This window comes from Acinonyx jubatus, chromosome C1 (assembly GCF_027475565.1).
Source record: "Acinonyx jubatus isolate Ajub_Pintada_27869175 chromosome C1, VMU_Ajub_asm_v1.0, whole genome shotgun sequence".
Lineage (NCBI taxonomy): Eukaryota > Metazoa > Chordata > Mammalia > Carnivora > Felidae > Acinonyx > Acinonyx jubatus.
In genome coordinates, this window is record NC_069381.1 from 13,734,434 (window position 1) to 13,753,792 (window position 19,359).

General features: G+C 48.6%; 1 protein-coding gene across 6 annotated transcripts in view; it reads right to left on the reverse strand.

Annotated features, from left to right (window-relative positions):
• Positions 1-19,359, reverse strand: part of UBR4 (ubiquitin protein ligase E3 component n-recognin 4) — a 131,826-nt gene that overhangs the window by 67,053 nt on the left and 45,414 nt on the right. For 4 of the 6 annotated variants that reach the window (XM_053208030.1, XM_053208018.1, XM_053208010.1 and 1 more), the window contains exons 34-54: positions 18,887-18,950; positions 17,224-17,415; positions 16,595-16,665; positions 16,355-16,502; positions 15,671-15,898; positions 14,823-14,993; positions 12,930-13,112; positions 11,828-11,986; positions 11,120-11,272; positions 10,441-10,668; positions 9,988-10,145; positions 8,853-9,024; positions 8,370-8,571; positions 7,043-7,206; positions 6,385-6,601; positions 5,152-5,368; positions 4,363-4,395; positions 3,144-3,207; positions 2,572-2,706; positions 1,413-1,587; positions 392-532 (exon numbers count right to left, since the gene is read on the reverse strand). In XM_053208030.1, coding sequence (XP_053064005.1) covers positions 392-532; positions 1,413-1,587; positions 2,572-2,706; positions 3,144-3,207; positions 4,363-4,395; positions 5,152-5,368; positions 6,385-6,601; positions 7,043-7,206; positions 8,370-8,571; positions 8,853-9,024; positions 9,988-10,145; positions 10,441-10,668; positions 11,120-11,272; positions 11,828-11,986; positions 12,930-13,112; positions 14,823-14,993; positions 15,671-15,898; positions 16,355-16,502; positions 16,595-16,665; positions 17,224-17,415; positions 18,887-18,950 — 3,275 coding nt within the window. The remainder of the gene's footprint in view (positions 1-391; positions 533-1,412; positions 1,588-2,571; positions 2,707-3,143; positions 3,208-4,362; positions 4,396-5,151; positions 5,369-6,384; positions 6,602-7,042; positions 7,207-8,369; positions 8,572-8,852; positions 9,025-9,987; positions 10,146-10,440; positions 10,669-11,119; positions 11,273-11,827; positions 11,987-12,929; positions 13,113-14,822; positions 14,994-15,670; positions 15,899-16,354; positions 16,503-16,594; positions 16,666-17,223; positions 17,416-18,886; positions 18,951-19,359) is intronic. The other 2 variants (XM_027060248.2, XM_027060246.2) reach the window with 1 other exon arrangement.

Here is a 19,359-nt window from a genome sequence, read left to right on the forward strand (position 1 = left end):
AGTGAGAAGTTAGATGCCAAACACAGCAGCAACTTGGGAATAAAACATTCTCAAGCTGATGCTTCACTTCTCCCTTGTGAAGTGGCTTTGATCAAGCTCCCAAAACATTTTTAGAACAATTGTAACTGCCGGTAAGGATACAGAGAGACACAAAAGTGCCCCTCTGTGAGAAATATTCAACCCCAGGGGAGGAGATACGGTACGAGAAAATCCCGCTTCTCTGCCACACTGCTGAATTCCTGTATCAGAAAGAACGCACTGATCTCAAAGCCTTCTATTTCCTGACTATTAATTCTGGAAAAAATGGTTGGTGAAGGCTAAAGGCTGAGGGCTCGATCTGTTCAAAGACAGAACTTCGATCAGGCCTCAAGTATCCCTTTTAACATGATACCTGGCAGGCAGGCAGGAGCCAAGAAGGCATTCTTGGGTTTGGATGCGTGGAGTTTCCAGAAGTGGTTCACCAGCTGGGTGATGAAACTGCAGCAGTCTCCTTCCAACTGCTTCTGAGGATCTCTCCCCTCATCCGCTCCTTCTACGCAGGAGACAGAAAATGATTAACAACGGTAAATCTGACATGGAAGTTAATTTGTTTTAAGGTTAACTCAGGTCAAGGAAGCTTGCCTGGGGAGGGAGTCTCAAGTGGGGCCCCAATCAATATGCCAACTATCCCTAGACTCCAGCAGGCACATCTAGGAAAAAAACAGTCTGGGAAAGGAATATCACAGAAAACATTGTATGTTAGAATTAAGTAGAAAGGGGAGCATTCAGGATCTTTATAGCAGACTCAGAGATCTCAGGTCCAACTGCTCAACTTCTAAAAAAACTAGGGGAACACGTGAGATTTTCTGGAATGACTCCTGGATGAAGATATTAGGAAGAGGAACCGGATGATGACAGCAGATGGGAGCATGTAAATAACAGACAACTGTAAACACATCAATAAACTGTATTTGACAAAGCAAAACAAGTTAGGTACCCAGCCAACGTGAAGCGAAGGGAGGAAAACAGAATCAAGCATGGAGAAAGGCCACTGCACATGTTGTTAATAAAGCACTGGCAAAAAGAATAGCAGGAGAGCAAGATTTGACCCTACTACTTTAAAGCAACCAGGGCCCAAGCTTAGCTTTGCCCTAAAATCCTAAGAGATAGTTACTTCAGACAGAGGTTATACCTGACATCCAGAGCACTAAATAAACTCAAGGATGATTGAAGGGGCAAGCAGTAGAAAGAATGTTCGCTTAAATGGTATAATCTGAACGTCAAAAGCCCTACAAGATACGAAGACCAGGGTAAAATCCCTGTCTCAAAGCATGCAGTCAGGCAGAGGGCAGAGATACGAAGAAGAGAGTGAAAGGCTACAGAAAGTGTTATTAAGCACATTTCAGGATCACGACCAGGTAGGCCAAGTTCACCTGTTTCCATCGGGGGCAGCTTTGACTCCGTAAAGTGGACAAGGTTGTTAGGACGCATGATGGCAATGGAGCGAGCTGTGATCACCAGCCTCTGGAAGACCTCGGGGTCCAAATCCTTGCCTTCTTTGCTGGATGTGTTGAGACACTGCACAGCTTTGCTCAGCAAGGCCTGATCCTATAACAAAAGTATCACAGAGGATGAACCAAAACTAAGGGCTGGGTATGATACTCGAGCAAAGAGGACAGAACAGCTGGCAGATCATCAGGATGGCTACCTCCTCTCGGGAAAACAGGTTAATTACCGCCAACTACCGGGAACAAGTTTTCAAAGCAGCCCAGTACAGGTAAACTTCTTCACACAGAAAACATTAAAGGCACAAAATTCAGAAGTCATGAAATAAGTATCAAAGTGTGACAGGAAAATGTGGACCCACCTGATTCTCCAGACCTGCAACATCCCCAATCACTTTGCTACAGTGGAAAAACCATTTCTCTGTGAGTTCCTATCACAAAAAGCCTGTTTCTAAACTGCCTTTCCTCAAGAGGTTCAGCAGGTGAAACCTGAATTTCTCGGTGTTCTGGGTTAGAGGCACCAATGCTAACCATGGCATCTGGCCTGTTGGCTTCTTCCTCCTTGATCTGTCACCTTTTCCATCTATGGCAACTGGTCTCACTCACTGCCTTCCGCCACCACTTACATTTATAGGTGAGACTCCCCCCTCTCTTCCCCCTGCACACCCACCCCTGCCCCCAGATTCCCCCTCAGAGTCTCTCCAACAACCATTTGGCAATCTCCCCACAAGCAAGTACACCTAATCTAGGGTTGTGCCACAGCTGGAGGAGGATCTCCGCGATTCCCGAGTCCTCACACTTTTCCAGGGAAAGCACCCCCAGTCTTTCTTAGATCTTGCTGATGCTATTAGTGGCCAAAAACTCCGTGCAAACCAGGGGCCCATCCGACAGCTTGTCATCAGTTTTGAGGGGTAGTCATTAATTTGCCAGGAGAGACTTTAGATGGGTCTCATCTCAGTGGGGTCGTTTCCCCACCGGACTTCACACTCCCCTCCTCATTTTCCACGTGAAAAGTCAGCTCACTTGATTCCCCATCAGTACCACAACCTCCACTTCTGCAGAAGGCTTCCTGGGAGGGAACGAGTACCTTATGGCTGTGATAGGCCGAGCGGCTGGTGTGCAAGCTGGCCAGGAGGCTCTTGGACTGCTGCTGAACACTGGCAGGTGCCGGCAGGGACAGCAGCAAAGTGGCCAGCTCCTGGGCTGCATTCTTGTTTCTCTCCTGGTGCAGAAGACAGCAGAGTTCTCACTAACCCCACCAAGTCCATGCGGAATGAACGGTCTACGCTCTGCCCTCCCCCTTCCACTTTCCAAGGCCACCAGTGCTAGGTTATGCTCTACGGACTGCTGAGAGCAAGATGAAGATTTTCAGAAACGACAATCTTCCCACAACACGGGAGCAGGAATCGAGTCCAAGCCTATGACTCCTGGAACAGCGTTCTTTCTACCAGCACTCATCCTACTCTATGAAACGCCCTTGCTATGGATCCCCCCAAAAGTAGGACAGAAGGCCTTAAGCCAAAGACTTCTCTGGAGCTTCTCTGCAAATCAAGATTATGCTACAAATATTCTTTAGCTGCAAGGCCTCGGGCCTCTGACAACTCCACTGACTTCCTGCCTCTTCAGAAAGCTCCCATATACTTTGAAAAAGTCACTTGCCTTCTCGATGATCGGGCCAACAGCAAAGCAGCTTTCCAGGGCTTCTAAAGAACTCACAACCAGCCTAGGGAGACAGAAAAGCTGGCTTGAGTACAACAACAACCCTTCTCTCCAGTTGTGCTTTAGCCTGTGCAAACTATAGACGGAGGGACCTTGGGGACAGCTAACGAATGCCAAATACAAAATCAAAGCACAATAAGACCTGCCACAGGCACCATGCATATCGTTTCCTTGTGTTACAGGCCAGAAGAAACCTGGCTCCTGCTTGGAGATCAACCTGAGGCCATGTTCATAATCCGGAACTGAAAGACAGGGCTTTTCTTCCTCAAAGCGGATAAGTGTGCTTCCTTCTGCTGCCTGTGGCAGGGATCACTGAGAGGGGCTTAACAGTCTTGCTGCAATGGGACCCGAAGCTCAGGTGCCCATACATAGGTAGGCAAAGGGATACACAAAGGGAAAGGTTAAAGCCATCTTCTTACACTGGCAAGGTAAAGGTAGTATTTTATTCACACCTCCATGAAAACGCACAAAGGCACTTCCTAGGAGTCCCTAAGTACGGGGAGAGAACAAACAGCGTTTTCAGGAGCATGCCAACTGCCAACATTCAAAGGGTGCAACAAAGCACCTTTAGAAAATGGAGCCATTCTCTCCTGGGAAAAAGGAAACCCAACTGTGGAAGGGTACCCAGCAACATGCTCCCCAGGGCTTATTCCTGTGAGTTTAATGGGGCCTGGTAAAAAGACCAACATCCTGATGCTGAGGCTCCGGGCAGAGAGGGAAAGGTATAGAGAAGGTAGCTGGAGGGGAAAAGGTCAAGGGGTAGAGGAAGGCAACAAAGAGCCGGGGAAGAGGGACCCGAGGCGTAAAACGCAGTTGGACAGAACAAGTTGTCCGCTGGCTTGTCAGACACTAGGACTCTCCCACTGTCCTACGGCCCGCCCCCGCCCCCTGCTCACCCACTGCGGAGAAGGAGCGGAGAGGAGCGGGGTACGGAAGAGCACACTAAGAGGTTCTGGAGAGGCCAACACCAAGTGTGCACGCACAACCCTCCACACACTCCACTCTTACACGGGATAGCTCGGCAGCCATGCAAGGACCAGAACAGAAAGAAGCAGGAGGACTCTTCCACAGAAGCAGGATCAACGCAAAGCCACACCATTGGTTACTGCTCTCTGGCACACACTCACCCGTGCAGAGAAAAGAAAGAGGGCATACTAACCGGTCCAGCTTGGTTAGGGACTCAGTTTCAGAACTTGGGGAGAAGCAAAGGGAAAAAAAAAAAAAAAAAGGAAAAAAATGTGAAGCTCAGAGAAACCTGGAAACACATCCTAAGCAAACAATATAAGAATAGGGGGGCGGGGGGGGAACAAAGAGAAAGAGAGAGAAAAGGGAGTGGGGAGGCTGGTGGTGGGAGGCAATGATTCCAAGCCAGGCTATTCTTTCCGACTTACGATGTAAGAAACTCAGCGTCTTACATCATGAGTCACTTGTCTACTGCGGCAAACCAGCGGCCCCTAGCACAAAGAAGCCAAGCGCAATGCTTAAGAAGGCCACTGGGGGGAGCGCCAGGAGGCTGTGAACTCCGCCGCAGGAGCAGCAGACCGCCCCTTGCCAGCAGCGCCGTTACCACGTAAGTTGGCTGCTGCAGAGAAAGAGAAGACGACGAAATCGGAATGAACCGGAAGATCTTCCCCTATAATGTCAGCAAGACTGGACCCACATCTCTAACACTGGCTTAAGCATCTTCTACTCAGCAGTCTCTCTGGCTACTCCAAAGGGCACCTGAGCATTAAGAGAAGGCACAGAAGCCCCCCCAGGCAAGACTGGAGCCAGACGGCCCTGAGCAGGTTTCCAGGCTCCGTTGGTACGCTAAGGGGGCACAGGGCTGTGTAACAACCTGAAACTCGCAGGCTGGACCCGGTAGTTCTGAGAGACTCTCTCGGGACAGGCTGTGCCGGGAGAGGGAAAAGTGGTGAGGACCGGAGCCAACCCCTGCCGGTGTCAGTACCTCTCCAGGACAGTTCCACTGGTGGTAGCAGGGGCTGCAGAGTCACTGTCTCCAGTGCCATTGCTCTGGTTCAGGTTCGAAGGACAGATGTTGCTGACGGAGGCAGAAGGGAACTCTTCCGGGGGCTCGTCAGGCCAGCCGAACTGCTCCTTAGTCTTGCCATAAATTTTTACAGCATCGATCATGGTGACACCTGCTGGATCCACCGAGGCCCCAACTGCAACAAGTAAGAGAAGCCTCTGGAAAGCACATTCTCTAAAGGGCTAACGTGACCACCTCGCCTCCCAAGACCTGACAAGGCAGCAAATCCCATCGATTTTTGGTACGGAAGAACTCTGTCTCCTGAGACTCGAACAGCACCTTAACCCTGAGGAGACGGTGATGAAGCATGAAGCAGCCCCTCCCTGTGACTGAAGGACTAGAAGTCCACTTCTCAGAAGAGCCCCTGGGAAGCAACGCGGGAATCCTCTGGTGCTATAGGGATTCCGGCATCTGCCGCCCTCCACCTGCAGGGAGCTCTAAGTGCTCCCTTGGTTCAAAGCGCAGGTTGTCATCATTCATACCGATATCAACTATCTCTAGGAGCAAGAGGGGCCAGTAAATGGCACAGAAAAGTGCTAGACTTGTGAAAAGCTCACGGATTTGTACTCTGAGAGCTTAAAGTATTTGATAGCACAAGGCCAGGCATCTGTGCTTTAAGAGAGCCTGGTGAGGGTGCCTGGCTGGCTCAGTCAGTGAAGCACACAGCTCTTGATCTCAGGGCTGTGGGTTCAAGCCCCATGCTGGGTATAGAGATTACTTGATAAAATCTTAAGAAAGGAAGGAAGGAAGGAAAGAAGAAAGGAAGGGAGGGAGGGAGGGAGGGAGGGAAGAAGGGAGGAAGGGAGGAAGGGAGGAAGGAAAGAAAGGGAGAAAGAAAGGAAAGAAGAACGAACAAACAAACCTGGGGATTGTGGGTTTATCTTGCCTCCTCTCTGCCCACCCATGCAGGCAGCCGTTCCAGCAAGGCTGAGCCAGTCCCAACAGAAGCTAACCCTCCCCATTCTCGTACATCCCTCCCCCACCCCCTTGCCTCCTTTCCACTTCCAGTGAAGCTCAGGGTTTCAGGATGGCAGAGACCACTGAGAAGCAGAGAGCAGAGGGTTCCCAGAATACTAGAGAGCCACAGAGAAGTGGCCCCCAAGTCAGCAGCCAAGTGAGAAGGGTGGGCCGTGCCAGGAGCTGGCGACTCACTGAAGAGGTTCAGCTTCTTGTCAGCCTGCAGGGCTTCTTCTCTGGTGAAGGGGAAGTCAAACCAGCGCGAGCGACTCAGGTTAAGCTGCATGGTTCTGCCGAAAATCTCAATGTATGATGGGGCCCGTTCAATGGCCTGGGTCCCGATCTGGATCCGCATGCCTGTCATCACCATAGTGCTGTTGTTATTGCTGATTTCAATGGTGAAGCCGCCAGGCTAGAGGGAGGAAAGGCGCACATGAGAGAACGAACACGAGTTCTTGGGGGCAAACGTATAACCCTTCACCTACAGGTGCTGAAGCACGCGACCCCAGATGAGTCCTTTATCCTTCTAACGCCTTGGTAATGACTTGCTTACTTCCAAGGATAGAAAAATAGAGGCAAGGGAGTGGACAGTCTCCAACTGCAGGCTACTTTCTCATCACTAACCACCTCCTGCTGCCCTCTACACAGTGACCCCGTGGCTAACGTTGGAACGGGAACCCTTCTGCGTGGAAGTGAAAATAGCCATTTATTCCAGGGACCACGTAACTGGAATCAAGGGTGACTGTAAGCATATATTTTACACTTGCATCCTAAGAGAGGATATGTCTTTGAACCACACGGTTCATGAGGTCCTTCCACCCGGGCACTGTACCCAGCCCAGCACAGTCCTCACCTTGGTGTTGGCCACATACATGCCGGTGGAATTCAGCCGGTGCTTTATCTGCTGCGCATTGTAGACCTGCAGGAGGTCGTTACCACCAAACTCCACATCTGTCAGCTGCTGGTTGTGTTCAAAGAAGTCGATGGGGAAGGTCACCTGGCTGGACGTGCGGGTCGCTGTGGGGAGCAGCACCAGCGCGTGAGAGCATCAGTGCACACTCCCACCTCTGCACCCACTCCATGAGTAAAGCCCCTCCTAGGCTGAGCCCACACTCCAACACTCCAATCAATCTCTGCAGAACACCCAGGATCACGACGTGTGCCTCAGTGCGATGCCTGCACAGGGCTAGCTGTCCAACAGTCGCCACCCCTAACCACAACACAACCCGGCGGGACAAAGAATTTGCATGCGGTATGGAGTACAGCTAGTAGCAACAGGCTCCCCTCATGACTGTTTTATTTAAAGTGAACATGGGGCACCTGGGTGGGCTCAGTCGGTTAAGCATCCGACTGTGGCTCAGGTCATGATCTCACAGTTGGGGAGTTCGAGCCCCGCGTTGGGCTCTGCTGTTGGTTCGGATCCTGGAGCCTGCTTTGGATTCTGTGTCTCCCTCTCTCTCTGCCCCTCTCCTACTCACGCTCTGTCTCTCTTTGTCTCTCAAAAAATGAATAAACGTTAAAAACTAATAATAAATTAATTAACTAAATTGAAAGTAAATAATAAAAAAAATAAAGCAAACAATAGAAACTACTTCTTTATAGGAGAATGAGCTGCGTCGTCATCTCAAACATGGACTCCAGAACAAATTTCGGTAGCTCTGCTTAACCGGAGTCACTCACTCTGAGTTTGAGCCTTCACACCCTCAAGAGTCCTCTTCCTCTGTCAGTCAGGAGTGAGACTCCCGGCTCAGAGATCTAGGATGGACTCGTCACTGCTTGGTAACAAACGGACCAACGGAAGCAATCTATCCTCCGTCAGTTCCACCCTCCACCTCACATCAGGCAGGCCATGTTCCCAAACCCAGAGAAAAAGCTCTCCAACAAGGTCCACAGGATCATTCTTTACCAGGCACCTAAGAAGCGCTGGCCTGAAGTGCAGAGCCAGGGAGTGCTTGCCAGCTGCACGATGGGTCTCTAAAAGCCACAAAGAACGCTGGTGGCCCTAGGAAACTTGATCCTGCCTTTGGGAAATCAGCTAGCACCTATCTCTACCTTCATAGAACAGACAAGCGGAACAGTCACCGTTTCCCCACGGATAGTTACTGCAGTCTGTTTTGGGGCTCGTCTAGAACACTCTGCCAACCCCATTCCCCCACCGGTCTTTCCAGGAGGGGCCTTACTGATGGTAGCAGTCTTGCGCTTTCGCACAGGCTTCATGATGCTGACGACACTGCTGGGCTGCAGGGACGGCTGGAGCCAGTAGGAGGTGTTCTCCACGTTGGCCATGTAAATGCGCAGGCTGCCGTCCTCACACAGCAGGATCATGGTGGTCCGCTGCTGCTCGTTGCAGGCCGTGTGCCGAATGGCAACCATGTCTTGGATCTGGCGGAGGGGACAAAGGAGGGTGTGAGTTCCCGCAGCTATAGATCAGAACCTACGGAAAAAAGGCAGAGAAGCAACTAGCTTTTGGGGGTGCGGAAGAGTAACGGTCATTTGGGGGTGCAGAAGAGTAACAAAGAAAAGGCATCTAGGAGAAAATGGGTGAAAATTCTTTGATAAACCGCTTCTACTGCAAGAGCTGGAGAAGTGACATAATATACAAATACGGAAACAGAAAATGAGACCAGTTTCACAGCCAAGTGGTGGAAGAATCTGGCACTGACCTTTGCTTTAGCAGGAAGAGTCTTAATCTCTTGGATAAGGAAAGTGTCTGGCTTCACCATAACTACCAGGGGCACACCTGTGGTTTGCTGGACACAACACACCAAGCCAGGGTGGTTCATCACCTCGGACCACTGGCAGAGGGCAGGAGACGTCTTACTGCCACCATTGGAACTGCAGATGACAAAACCGGCCACAGTCAGGGTACCAATCCTGACTTCCTTCTCTTGATTTATAGGCCATACTGACTAAATACCTGATTCCCAGAGCAATGTATTTGTCCAGGGACTCAAATTACCCACGAGCCTCAGTTTTATTCGAGCCATGTATATACTCTCATATACCCCACGGTGTACCTCCAGCAGGAGTCCTGATTTAAAAATCTCCCCTGCTAGATTCCACAGTCTGAGGGAAGAGGTGGCCCCCTGTGCCTAGAGGCTGTCAACTGCATAGGCCATGGAGCTGCCTAAGGCATGATCCTTGGTCCTAGTAAGAATCTCCAAGTACATCAAGTTCTGTGTGAATGGCATCCATCTGCCTTCACCTCCAACCAGCTAATGTTTCACAAAACAGAGGACAGAAATGGTGCCTATGGCACTTTAATGGCTCTTCAAGGGCAGGCAGGAAAGACAGAGCCTAAGCCTCTTCTCCCTGCTCTCTAAATAAACACTTGCCACCTTACGCACACCTCTATCATCAGGACACCTCATGCAAGCCTCTACTCCCTGAACCCCAACCATACTCCCACTGCTGACATCAAGTTCCGTTTACTGATCAGTAACTACCCCAGCAAGTAAACTTAAAGGGCATTCTGGCAGCATGGGTGTCTGGAAGCAACTTAACATTCCCGTTTCAAAACTTAGTCATCACAGATTTGCTGCCTCGACTACAGCTTTTCCCTTCTGAGTGACAGCGGTCCCCAAACTTCTTCTCATAGCTTGGGGTCTGCGTGGCAGAGGACAGAGCATACCAACAGCCACCCTGCCAACACTAGGTGCCTCTTGCTCACAAAAGGGAAAGGCCTGCGGGAGGAAAGTAAGTTTCACCAGATCCCCAGCAGATGCCAGTACCGGGCCAGGGGAAGCTCCCGCTGAATGTGGGCATCACGGAAGCTGAACACGAAGGGCTCCTTCCCACCTTTTGATGTTGATGGAGAAGAGCTGCAACACCTCCAGAGTCGTCCTGCTGATGGTGGCTGCAAACGATTTTCCTTGACAATAGCTGAAGAACAACATCTGCAGCACATGGGAGTAGTAGACGGACACACCACCACCTGCCACCTGGCTGTTACTGTCCTGTCGGGGCGAAGACACACAACACCTGCATTAACCTCTCATGGTGCCTCAGGGACCAGCATCCAGCTCTGCTGGTTACTAGTTTTAAATCATGATCACAGGTTCTCGTAATCTGAGTCCCTTGGGTAAATCTCAGAAGTACCACGAGAGTCATGGAACTTCACGTTGAATCAGTTTGGTCCTAAAGGACAAGAGCTTCTGCTATTGGGGAAAAGGAGGCAAGAGGGAAAAGAACAACAGAGAAGCTGCTAGGCTAGCTGGATCTGGAAGAGGTGAGAGCAACATCCGCCCGAACCTTCAGGTCCTCGTGGTTGATTTCCAGCACATTGGTGACATAGAAGGGGCCCTGCTGCGCACTACTGGCCTCTTCCATGAGCTGGGTATAGATGTAACCGGCTGAAGACATTATAACAATGATGTTCTTTCCCTCCTCATTGAAGAGGAAGGTAACATCTCTTATCTTGGAGCTCGGTAGGAGAAAGTAGAAGGTGGGGCTCAAGGCATCGACAGACAGGTCATAAATCTGCAGGACAGAAAAAAGGAAGATCAAATAAGGGAGGTCTATTTCAGCCCACCCCCAAATTATCCTGGAGAATCCAAAGACCTGCCATTGGCAAGTAATGAGCATTCATTCTCCATCCCACAAGCAACTATAAGTGTCAGGCACAGAACACACAAAGACAAACATCTTTCTACTCTCCCTCAGGGAATGACCAGGGGAGAGACACATATCTACACATTTTGTGATAAGTACAGTAATAGTCATGCACTTGGTACAGGAGAAGAACCAGAATCGGTATCATTAAGCCTACAGATGGAAAGCTCTAGCTCAGCATCATAACAAAAGGCAACACAATGTTAGGGTCGCTCACCTTTAATTTCTGGGAGAAGCTAGCACATAATGGAGATCAGACATTCTGGATTTAAAAACCAAACCATTCTAGGACCACATCATCAATGAGCACTAACTATACCTTGACGAAGTCCGCAGTGACGATCGCTAACTCCGTCTGCGAACCAGGTAACCACACAGCTTTAATGATGAAGTTGCCCGTTGCCAACTGGGGGTGTAGCACCAAGTGATCCGAAACAGAGCCTGAGCTACTGAACGTCAGCACATGGCAGTCCTAGAGAGGGTTTAGGGAACAGACTGGTTAGAAGATGGTGGGAAGTAGGCTAACTCAAGTCTTCCCTAACATTCCCTGTCTTCAGGTAGGGAGATATTCAGGTTTCGAAACACACAAAAATCATTTCCAATACAAGAGAAATCTGAAAGAAATTCAGGAAAAGATTTCTTCTACATTTGAAAGGCTTTTAAGTGTTAACCTTTTTTTTTTTTTTTTTAAAGGGCTCTCCCATGCAAAACAGGAGAGTTCTTTTTACAGTTTTATTTACTTGGTGAACAAGCGTGCATGCCGGAGGGGCAGAGAGAAAGAAAGAGAGAGAATCCCAAATAGGCTCCACATCATCAGCACAGAGCCCGACGTGGGGTTCAGTCCCACAAACTGTGAGATCATGACCTGAGCCTAGATCAAGAGCTGAACGCTCAACTGACCAAGCCACGCGGGTAACCCTAGGTTTTAATCTTGACAGTGAGTATGAGAAAGCGGTACTGACAACAGGGGAGAGAAGAGGAGTGGGATCAATAGCACGAAGTGGTCGAACCTGGACCCGATTCTTACCTTGAGCCCACAAACGGCAAGGTAGTCCTCCTTACAGGGATTGCCAGTGAGGCTCAGCACAGTAAAGGGGACGGGGGCGGAAGCCAGGCGGGTCAGAGTCAACTTCCTTTTGCTGGAATCTGCTTGCTTCAGGAGTGCAGAGAGCTGCAGAACGGTGATCTGCAAGGGAACAATCGCCAATGTATTCTTACCCCTGTCCTCTTAGAGGACGGAGAGCCCGATAAAAGCTCCTTCGATGGGTACCGGTCCGCAGTTAAGTGTCTCAGGAGAAACCTACACCAGTATCAGCTTCTCTTTCTCCGGGATGAGATATGGGATGCCCTTCCTTGCCTCCTTCCAGTGACGACAGAAGAGAAGAGGAAAGAAACCAACTCCTCTTTGTATATTCAGGTCATGAAAAGAATTAACCACTTCCTACATACTAGCATCCTTCCTAGTTTTCTAAACAAGTTTGGGGTGTGTTTTTTGTTGTTGTTGTTTTTTTTTTAAGTATTTTAGAGGGAACTTACAGACTATTCGGATTTCCAGTTTTTCACTTAAGTTAAAACAACTTTTCTGGTGATGAAGAAGCCAGAGTAACAACAAAAAAAAAAAACGCTGAGTTTGAGTTAAGATACCTACTACCCTTCCAACTTCTAACTTGTTCTATAAAACGACATAAACTTCCCTGTGTCGTCAGTGGGCCAGGAGGGCAGGCAAGAACTAAATAAAGAACACTGACTCTTCCCATGAAGACCTTTATCTCTTGGTTTGTGCCCTCCCTCCAGCAGGACCATACCAAGCCAAGAACGGGAGCCACGCTGGCCTAGATAACAGCTAGTCATTACCTTTCTCTGAGAACTTGAAGGGTAGGTTTTGACAGGGAAACTACTCATCAGAAACAGCATCTCTGTTCTAGTCATACTGCTTCTAAGTCTGATCAACGAACTCAGGCTTCGTGCTGACTGAGCTCTGTCCCCTAAAACACTACCGGACCCCAAAAGACTTTTTCCCAGATGGCCAATCGGAACATTTCCTGGAGGGCCAATTGGAGCAATCTGTTTTGCTTAAGCACTTAAGACAAACAGGACCTAAAATGAGCGGGAAGGAACCGGAAACTCACCTTGCCTTTCTCATGGCTGACAGCCAAATGCTGGCGGCGCCCATGTGGGGAGGAGAGCACGCACATAGCCACCCGCCGGAGCACGTGGGCACTGATGAGCTGTCGAATAGTCTGGCCCTGGTCTCCACTGTAATTCATCCGAACGTTCTCAAAGGCGCCTTCCTGGGAGCCTAAGGTGGGAACCTGGCAGAGAAGAAAGCAGTAGTAAGGCAAAGAGATCAAATGGATTCACCCGCTATTCACGTGACCGAGAAACTGCACAATGCACTCAAAACTAGCGGGTTCCAGGCTCTAAGCTATGGACAAAATTATTGCCAATCCAGTAAGAACAAGATACTGAATGTTTCATAAGGCTAAATTTAATTAATACAAAATACTGCCTTCCAAAAATGTTAAAATGCCCCCCCCCCCTTTTTGTTAAGTCAAAGGGTGGTGATAATGGATGAAATGTTTTTCATTGCTCTAACCTGGGAAAACTGAGTCAGCAACTTTATAGATCACCAACACGAACCCAATACTTTTTAACTTCACCTTTAATAGCTGAAAGCCTAAAAACCACTAGTGTAAAACTGACTCGTTTTTAATAAGATACCAGAATATATGTGTGTATATACCTGTGTGTATTTCCAAATGACTTGTGAGATCTATTCCTAGACCTCATTCATTTGTACGTTTCCCTTTCGAAAGCACACTTTACACCATTTTCATTACTTTACGCTGCTACTAAAGAGAACACACAGAACACGCCAGAAATCCTAGACTCAGTGCTGAGCAGGTTTTAAAGTGGATAATAACTCACAACTTATAAGCCATTTCATATAAAGAAATAGAATTGCCTAAAGGGCTAGAAGCAGAAGATGACAAACACTATTTATGCAAGCCAGTAGAACCCTAGGGGAGAAAAGGTTTTCTACTTTATTATATGGAAGAAACTTCTAACTACTACAATTGCCCCCAAATGTTATTCCTCATATCTTGGAGTTGATACGTTTTTTTTTTTAATTTTGTTTTTAATCTTTATTTATTTTTGAGAAAGAGAGAGAAAGCAAGGGAGCAACAGAGAGAGAAGGAGACACAGGATCCAAAGGAGGCTCCAGGCTCTGAGCTGTCAGCACAGAGCCCGACGTGGGGCTCAAACTCATGATCCATGAGTTCATGATCTGAGCCGAAGTTGGACGCTCAACCGACTGAGCCACCCAGGTGCCCCGGGCGTTGATACATTTTTATGAACTGAAAAGGGGACTTATTTACTGGGTTGGTCCAAATGACCTTTTGTGTCTTCTTTTAAGACACACTTCAAGAGCGCCTGGGTGGCTTGGTCGGTTGAGCGTCCAACCTCGGCTCAGGTCATGATCTCACACAGTTTGTGGGTTTGAGCCCCATGCTGGGCTCTGTGTTGACAGCTCGGAGCCTGGAGCCTGCTTTGGATTCTGTGTCTCCTTCTCTCTCTGCCCCTCCCCCACTTGTGCTCCGTCTCTCAAAAATAAATAAATCTAAAAAAAAAAATTGTTTATTTATTATTATTATTTTTTTAATGTTTATTTATCCTTGAGACAGAGAGAGACAGAACATGAACAGGGGAGGGGCAGAGAGAGAGAGGGAGACACAGAACCCGAAATGGGCTCCAGGCTCTGAGCTGTCAGCACAGAGCCCGACGCGGGGCTCGAACTCATGAACCGTGAGACCATGACCTGGGCCGAAGTCGGACGCTCAACCGACTGAGCCACCCAGGCGCCCCCAATTTTTTTTTTTTTTTTTTTTTTTTTAAAAAGACACACTTCACACGCCGATCTCCACACTGGATGGCTGGGGACTGACTGTCCTAAGGGCACTTCTGAGAGTACCCGGCATACCATGGCACGTCTGTAAATGTGCTGCTCTGGACACACTCACCATCAGCTGGTCTGTCATCTCAACCACCTTGTCCACCGTATGCAGCTCCCGGAGGGCTTGCTGAGCCCGGCTGCTGCTCCCCACCGCCGAAGCCTGCTGAAAGTTGGTCTGAATGGCATCCATGAGGAAACTGAGCATGTCTAACACGAGAGGAGCGAAGGAGAAATTGGCCTGAGAAAAATCCAAATACACAAGTGAAAAAAAAAACAAAAAAACCACACACAGAAAAATAATGGGTCATACTCATCATAATAATCTTGCCAGTAACTACCTCCAGAATCTAGAATCCAATTTCCTCACTTCCGATTCCATCTTCCAGCCATCTGTCTCTCTCTCTCTCTCTCTCTCTCTCTCTCTCTCTCTCTCTCTCTCCATGATACTGGATTTGTGCTACAAACTCTAGAGCCATCTTTCTAAACCAGGAGTCCCGTGTATACACCCTAAAGCTAGAACGCATTCATCACCTATGATATCTTCTCTCTGGTACATCTAGAATCGTTCTAGTTACGTGCCATCCCTGAGAAAACTAAGAAAATAATCACTTAAATCACTTTCTGTATGCTCTGCTTCAGATGAGGAACCCTGGCCAAGAAAAGTGCTCTAGAGTATTACCCAACTAAAATTCACCCTCCCCCACACCCCCACAGTACCCCTCAGTCCTTAAATCCCTCCCTGTGAGGCAGGGGCTGACGACACGTCCTACTCACGCCTGTCCTATGAAAATGAGTAAACTCAGAGAAAGGAGAAACCAATTGTCGGCCCCACCAGGGAGCTGCCCAGCTGGCTCACGAACCCACCTGCCAGGCTCCGCACTCCGCCCACCGCACCGGGCACCACCAGATCCCCACCTGGTTCTGCAGCTCCTCCCGGCAGCCCTCCACCGTGCGGCACAGGCTACTCTTCTTGGGCTTGTCTTCGTCAGCAACCTTTCCGTCGCTGATGGTGACTTTGGCCTTGTCGGCTGGGGAGGTGCTGGTGTGGCGCACCAGACTCTCTGAAACCCTGGGCTCGCTCTGAAACGCTGACTCCTTCATGGTGGAGCTCATGCCACTGCTGGGAGTCCGCTTCACCAGCGCCTAGGGACAGAAAACGTCAGAGATTCTGAGCTCTACCCACAAACAGAGCTGAAACACTGCTAAAGACCTTGGAGGAAAATCTGGACCCGGCGGAGAAATCGGCTAACCATTTAAATGATAACCAGATGCCTGAATTCTCATCTTCACCTAATATCTAACATCTAGCTGACAGGTATCCACCTAACTGGGTCCCTAACCCACTCACAGCCACAGGTCTTGGTTACAACTTCTGAAACTGTGGCAGGTCTTTGGGAAAAACCGCAAGCTGTTTAAGGACCCTACAAGGTCTAACGTTCTGAGTGAAGTGCTTAGGCCATGATCAATGACAGAAGCAGAACATACTCCTAGACCCGGGCCACCATGAAGGTGACATGGGAATTGCCCAGTCTGGCGTCAGCATTCCCGTGTCACTAACACGTCACCCTTCGTAGCCCAGCGAATGTTCCAAACTCTCACCAAACAGCTGCCATCTTCCTTGGCTCCACAGTCACAGAAGAAGGACCCATACTTGGCATAGGAAATCTCATGATCCTTGTGGCACACCTTGGCACACACTGTGCACACACCCACCCCGTCAACCATTTTGCAGGTGTGACAGTGGTACCTGCAAAGAACAAGAACCGGCAAATGAGCCCAGCAGTCCCAAGGCCAAGGCCCCGCAAATCCTCACCTTCTGAAAAAAGGAACCACTCTTACCAATGCTGGTTCATGAATTCTTTCTGAGTGATCGTGAAAGTGCAGAGTTTATTGCAAAGAGAATCTTCATCCTTCAAAGATAATAAATCTTTTTAATCAGAAATATACTCTTCCACACAGGCCCCCACAGAAATACATCCTATGGAGAATAAATGGTCCATTCAGAAATGACCAGTAAAATCTACCCCTGGAAATAATCTACAGGCTATAAATGTGCTACAATTCTGGGTGAGAGCTTATAGTTTTGTGGTTAGAAAAAAAATAAATAAATCTTATGTTTTCTGTCCAAGTGAGCTCACACCATCCCCATGAGGAATTCGTCTCTAAGACTGCAGTCAGGATACAAAAATTGAACGACTACAGGATAAGTGACTCTGGATGGAAGAAGCCATGTGCTTATTAAATAGTCTTTTCCCCAAGAGATTAGATGCCTCCAGCCTGCTCTGCAGACTAGAAAATCAGTCTGGCATTAGTCATGTAAACTGGGAGAAAGCAGGCAGGAGCAGGAGAGTTTTGAAGCTCACAGGGGCCAGAAAAGAAGGCCAAAAGCTTATTTAGCATGAGCTCTGTCAGTGCCAGTCACTGTTGTTAGCCTTGCAGGGTTACCTGGATGGTTACGTGGTACTTACTGAATCCTCAGCCTGGGAGTCCTCCTCTTCCACGGCCAACTCCTCCACCCAGTCTGAATCCACCTCAATGGCTCGCTCCTCCCCATCCACCGAGAGGTGACTTGGGCCTTGACCGGTACTCTGGCTCAGGGCATTGGTGACATCAGCCAAGTAAGACATAATGTGGCACGTGCACTCCAGGACTATCACGTGCTAGAAGAGAAGACCACTACCCCGTCACAGAAACTGCAGTTCCCCATATCCGATTCTCAGACTTTTCCCAATGAAGCCCACAATCAGAGAAATGGTATAAAAGCAGACAAGAAAATCCACATGCTTCAATTATCTACTTCCTCACCTCTGAGCACTATGGCCACATGTAGCCAGTCAATACACGGTACTGAATTAACGGGATTCACTCATCCTCAAGCACAAAGACAACCCTTTACAAATTATGAGATGAAGTAACACTGTCATCAGGAAAATAGAAAAAGAGAAGAAAATGATACAGAGAAGAGACTGGTGGTTGCCAGAGTCAGGGGAGCGGTGGGTGGAGAATGGATGAATGAGGTTCAAAAGACACAAACTTCCGGTTATAAAATAAATAAGTCACAGGGGTGTAAATAAAGCAGAGCATGGCGACTACAACTAACAATGTATGACGTGTTGACAGTTGCTAAGTGAGCAGATCTCTAAACTCCTTACGAGGAAAACACGTTTTAGAACTACATATGGAGACAGAGAGCAACTAGCCTTATTGTGGGGATCACTCCACAACACGCCCAAACAGTGAATCCCTGTGCTGTGCACCTGAAATGGATACAGTGTTACCTGTCAAGTATACCTCAATTTAAGTGAAGAAAGGAAAAACAGACTAGATTCAAAGTATGAATAGGCTCTCGCTGGCTTTCTCCCTACCATTAGCAATTTTTTCTAACCATTAGCGAAAGACTTTTAAGTGAAAGCAGTAAGAGAGGAACAGCTTCGGAAATGAAGCCACAAGTTTTCCAGCGAACAGCTGCCAGCAGCTCATGCTTGCCTGAGGACCCAGCAGCCTGGCCTCAAGGCCTCAGACTTCTGAGCTCTTCACTCTGCAGCGACAGTTCAGACTCAGAGGAGAAAGACGAGCAAGAAAGGCTGAAATTACTGAAATTTAAATCATCTCATTACTGAGAAATAAACAGCGCTATGCTGCTGGGTCTCAGAGGCCGGTTACCCGCTCTCAGTGACCTACGGCAGGCCCGTGGTGGGGTGGGCGAACAACTGAACGTGGACTTTTGTCAGTTCGAAACCTTCTCAGAGATGCCCTGAACCTTCAGGTAAATTAAACTATTCTAGCAACTGGACTAGAGCTGAGAAGGCAGAGTCTGTAACCGCACAGAACACCTACTCAGAGCACACAGCTCCAGTTCCACAGCACACCAATAGCTAAAAATAGCAAGAATCCACCAGGTTTTATGAAGGATTCAGTTGGATACTGTTTCCCATATTATTTCCCTCCTATCATTCCTCGTCACTCAGCAAAGGCCCAAGGGCACACAGTTCAGAATTATACACTCCCAGGGCTTTGAAATTGTAGGCAGACTGGCCAGGGACACAAGCCAGTAAGAAGCAGAGCCTTCTATGTGACCACAAAGGTAAGGATCATCACTCACCGACTGCTGTCTCTCTGCATTTTGCTTACCTTTCCATGCATTACATTGGCATTCAGTTTTTCAACCACATTCTTCTGTGACAGGTATTTCTTGCTGTCCCAAAGGGGAAAAAAAGGGGGATGGGGGGGGGAGACACAAAATCATCTAAGGAACCAAAGAAAAGGAAGTAGCTTCATGAATCCTGCATCAGTTTGTAGACACCGGGAAGCCAAAGCATTCTTAAAAAAACACTGAGGTTTGGGGTGCTCCAGTCTTATCACTGACACTTAATTACTTTCCCTAAGACTTCCCCCAAGACCTCCCCCAGGGGTAATGAACAGGAAACCCTACCAAGGATATGACAAAGATTCAGTCTAAAGTGAACAGTTGCAGTCGGTTGAGCGTCCGACTTCGGCTCAGGTCATGATCTCATAGTTCCTAAGTTCAAGCTCCATGTCGGGCTCTGTGCTGACAGCTCAGAGCTTGAAGTCTGCTTCAGATTGTGTCTCCCTTTCTCTCTGCC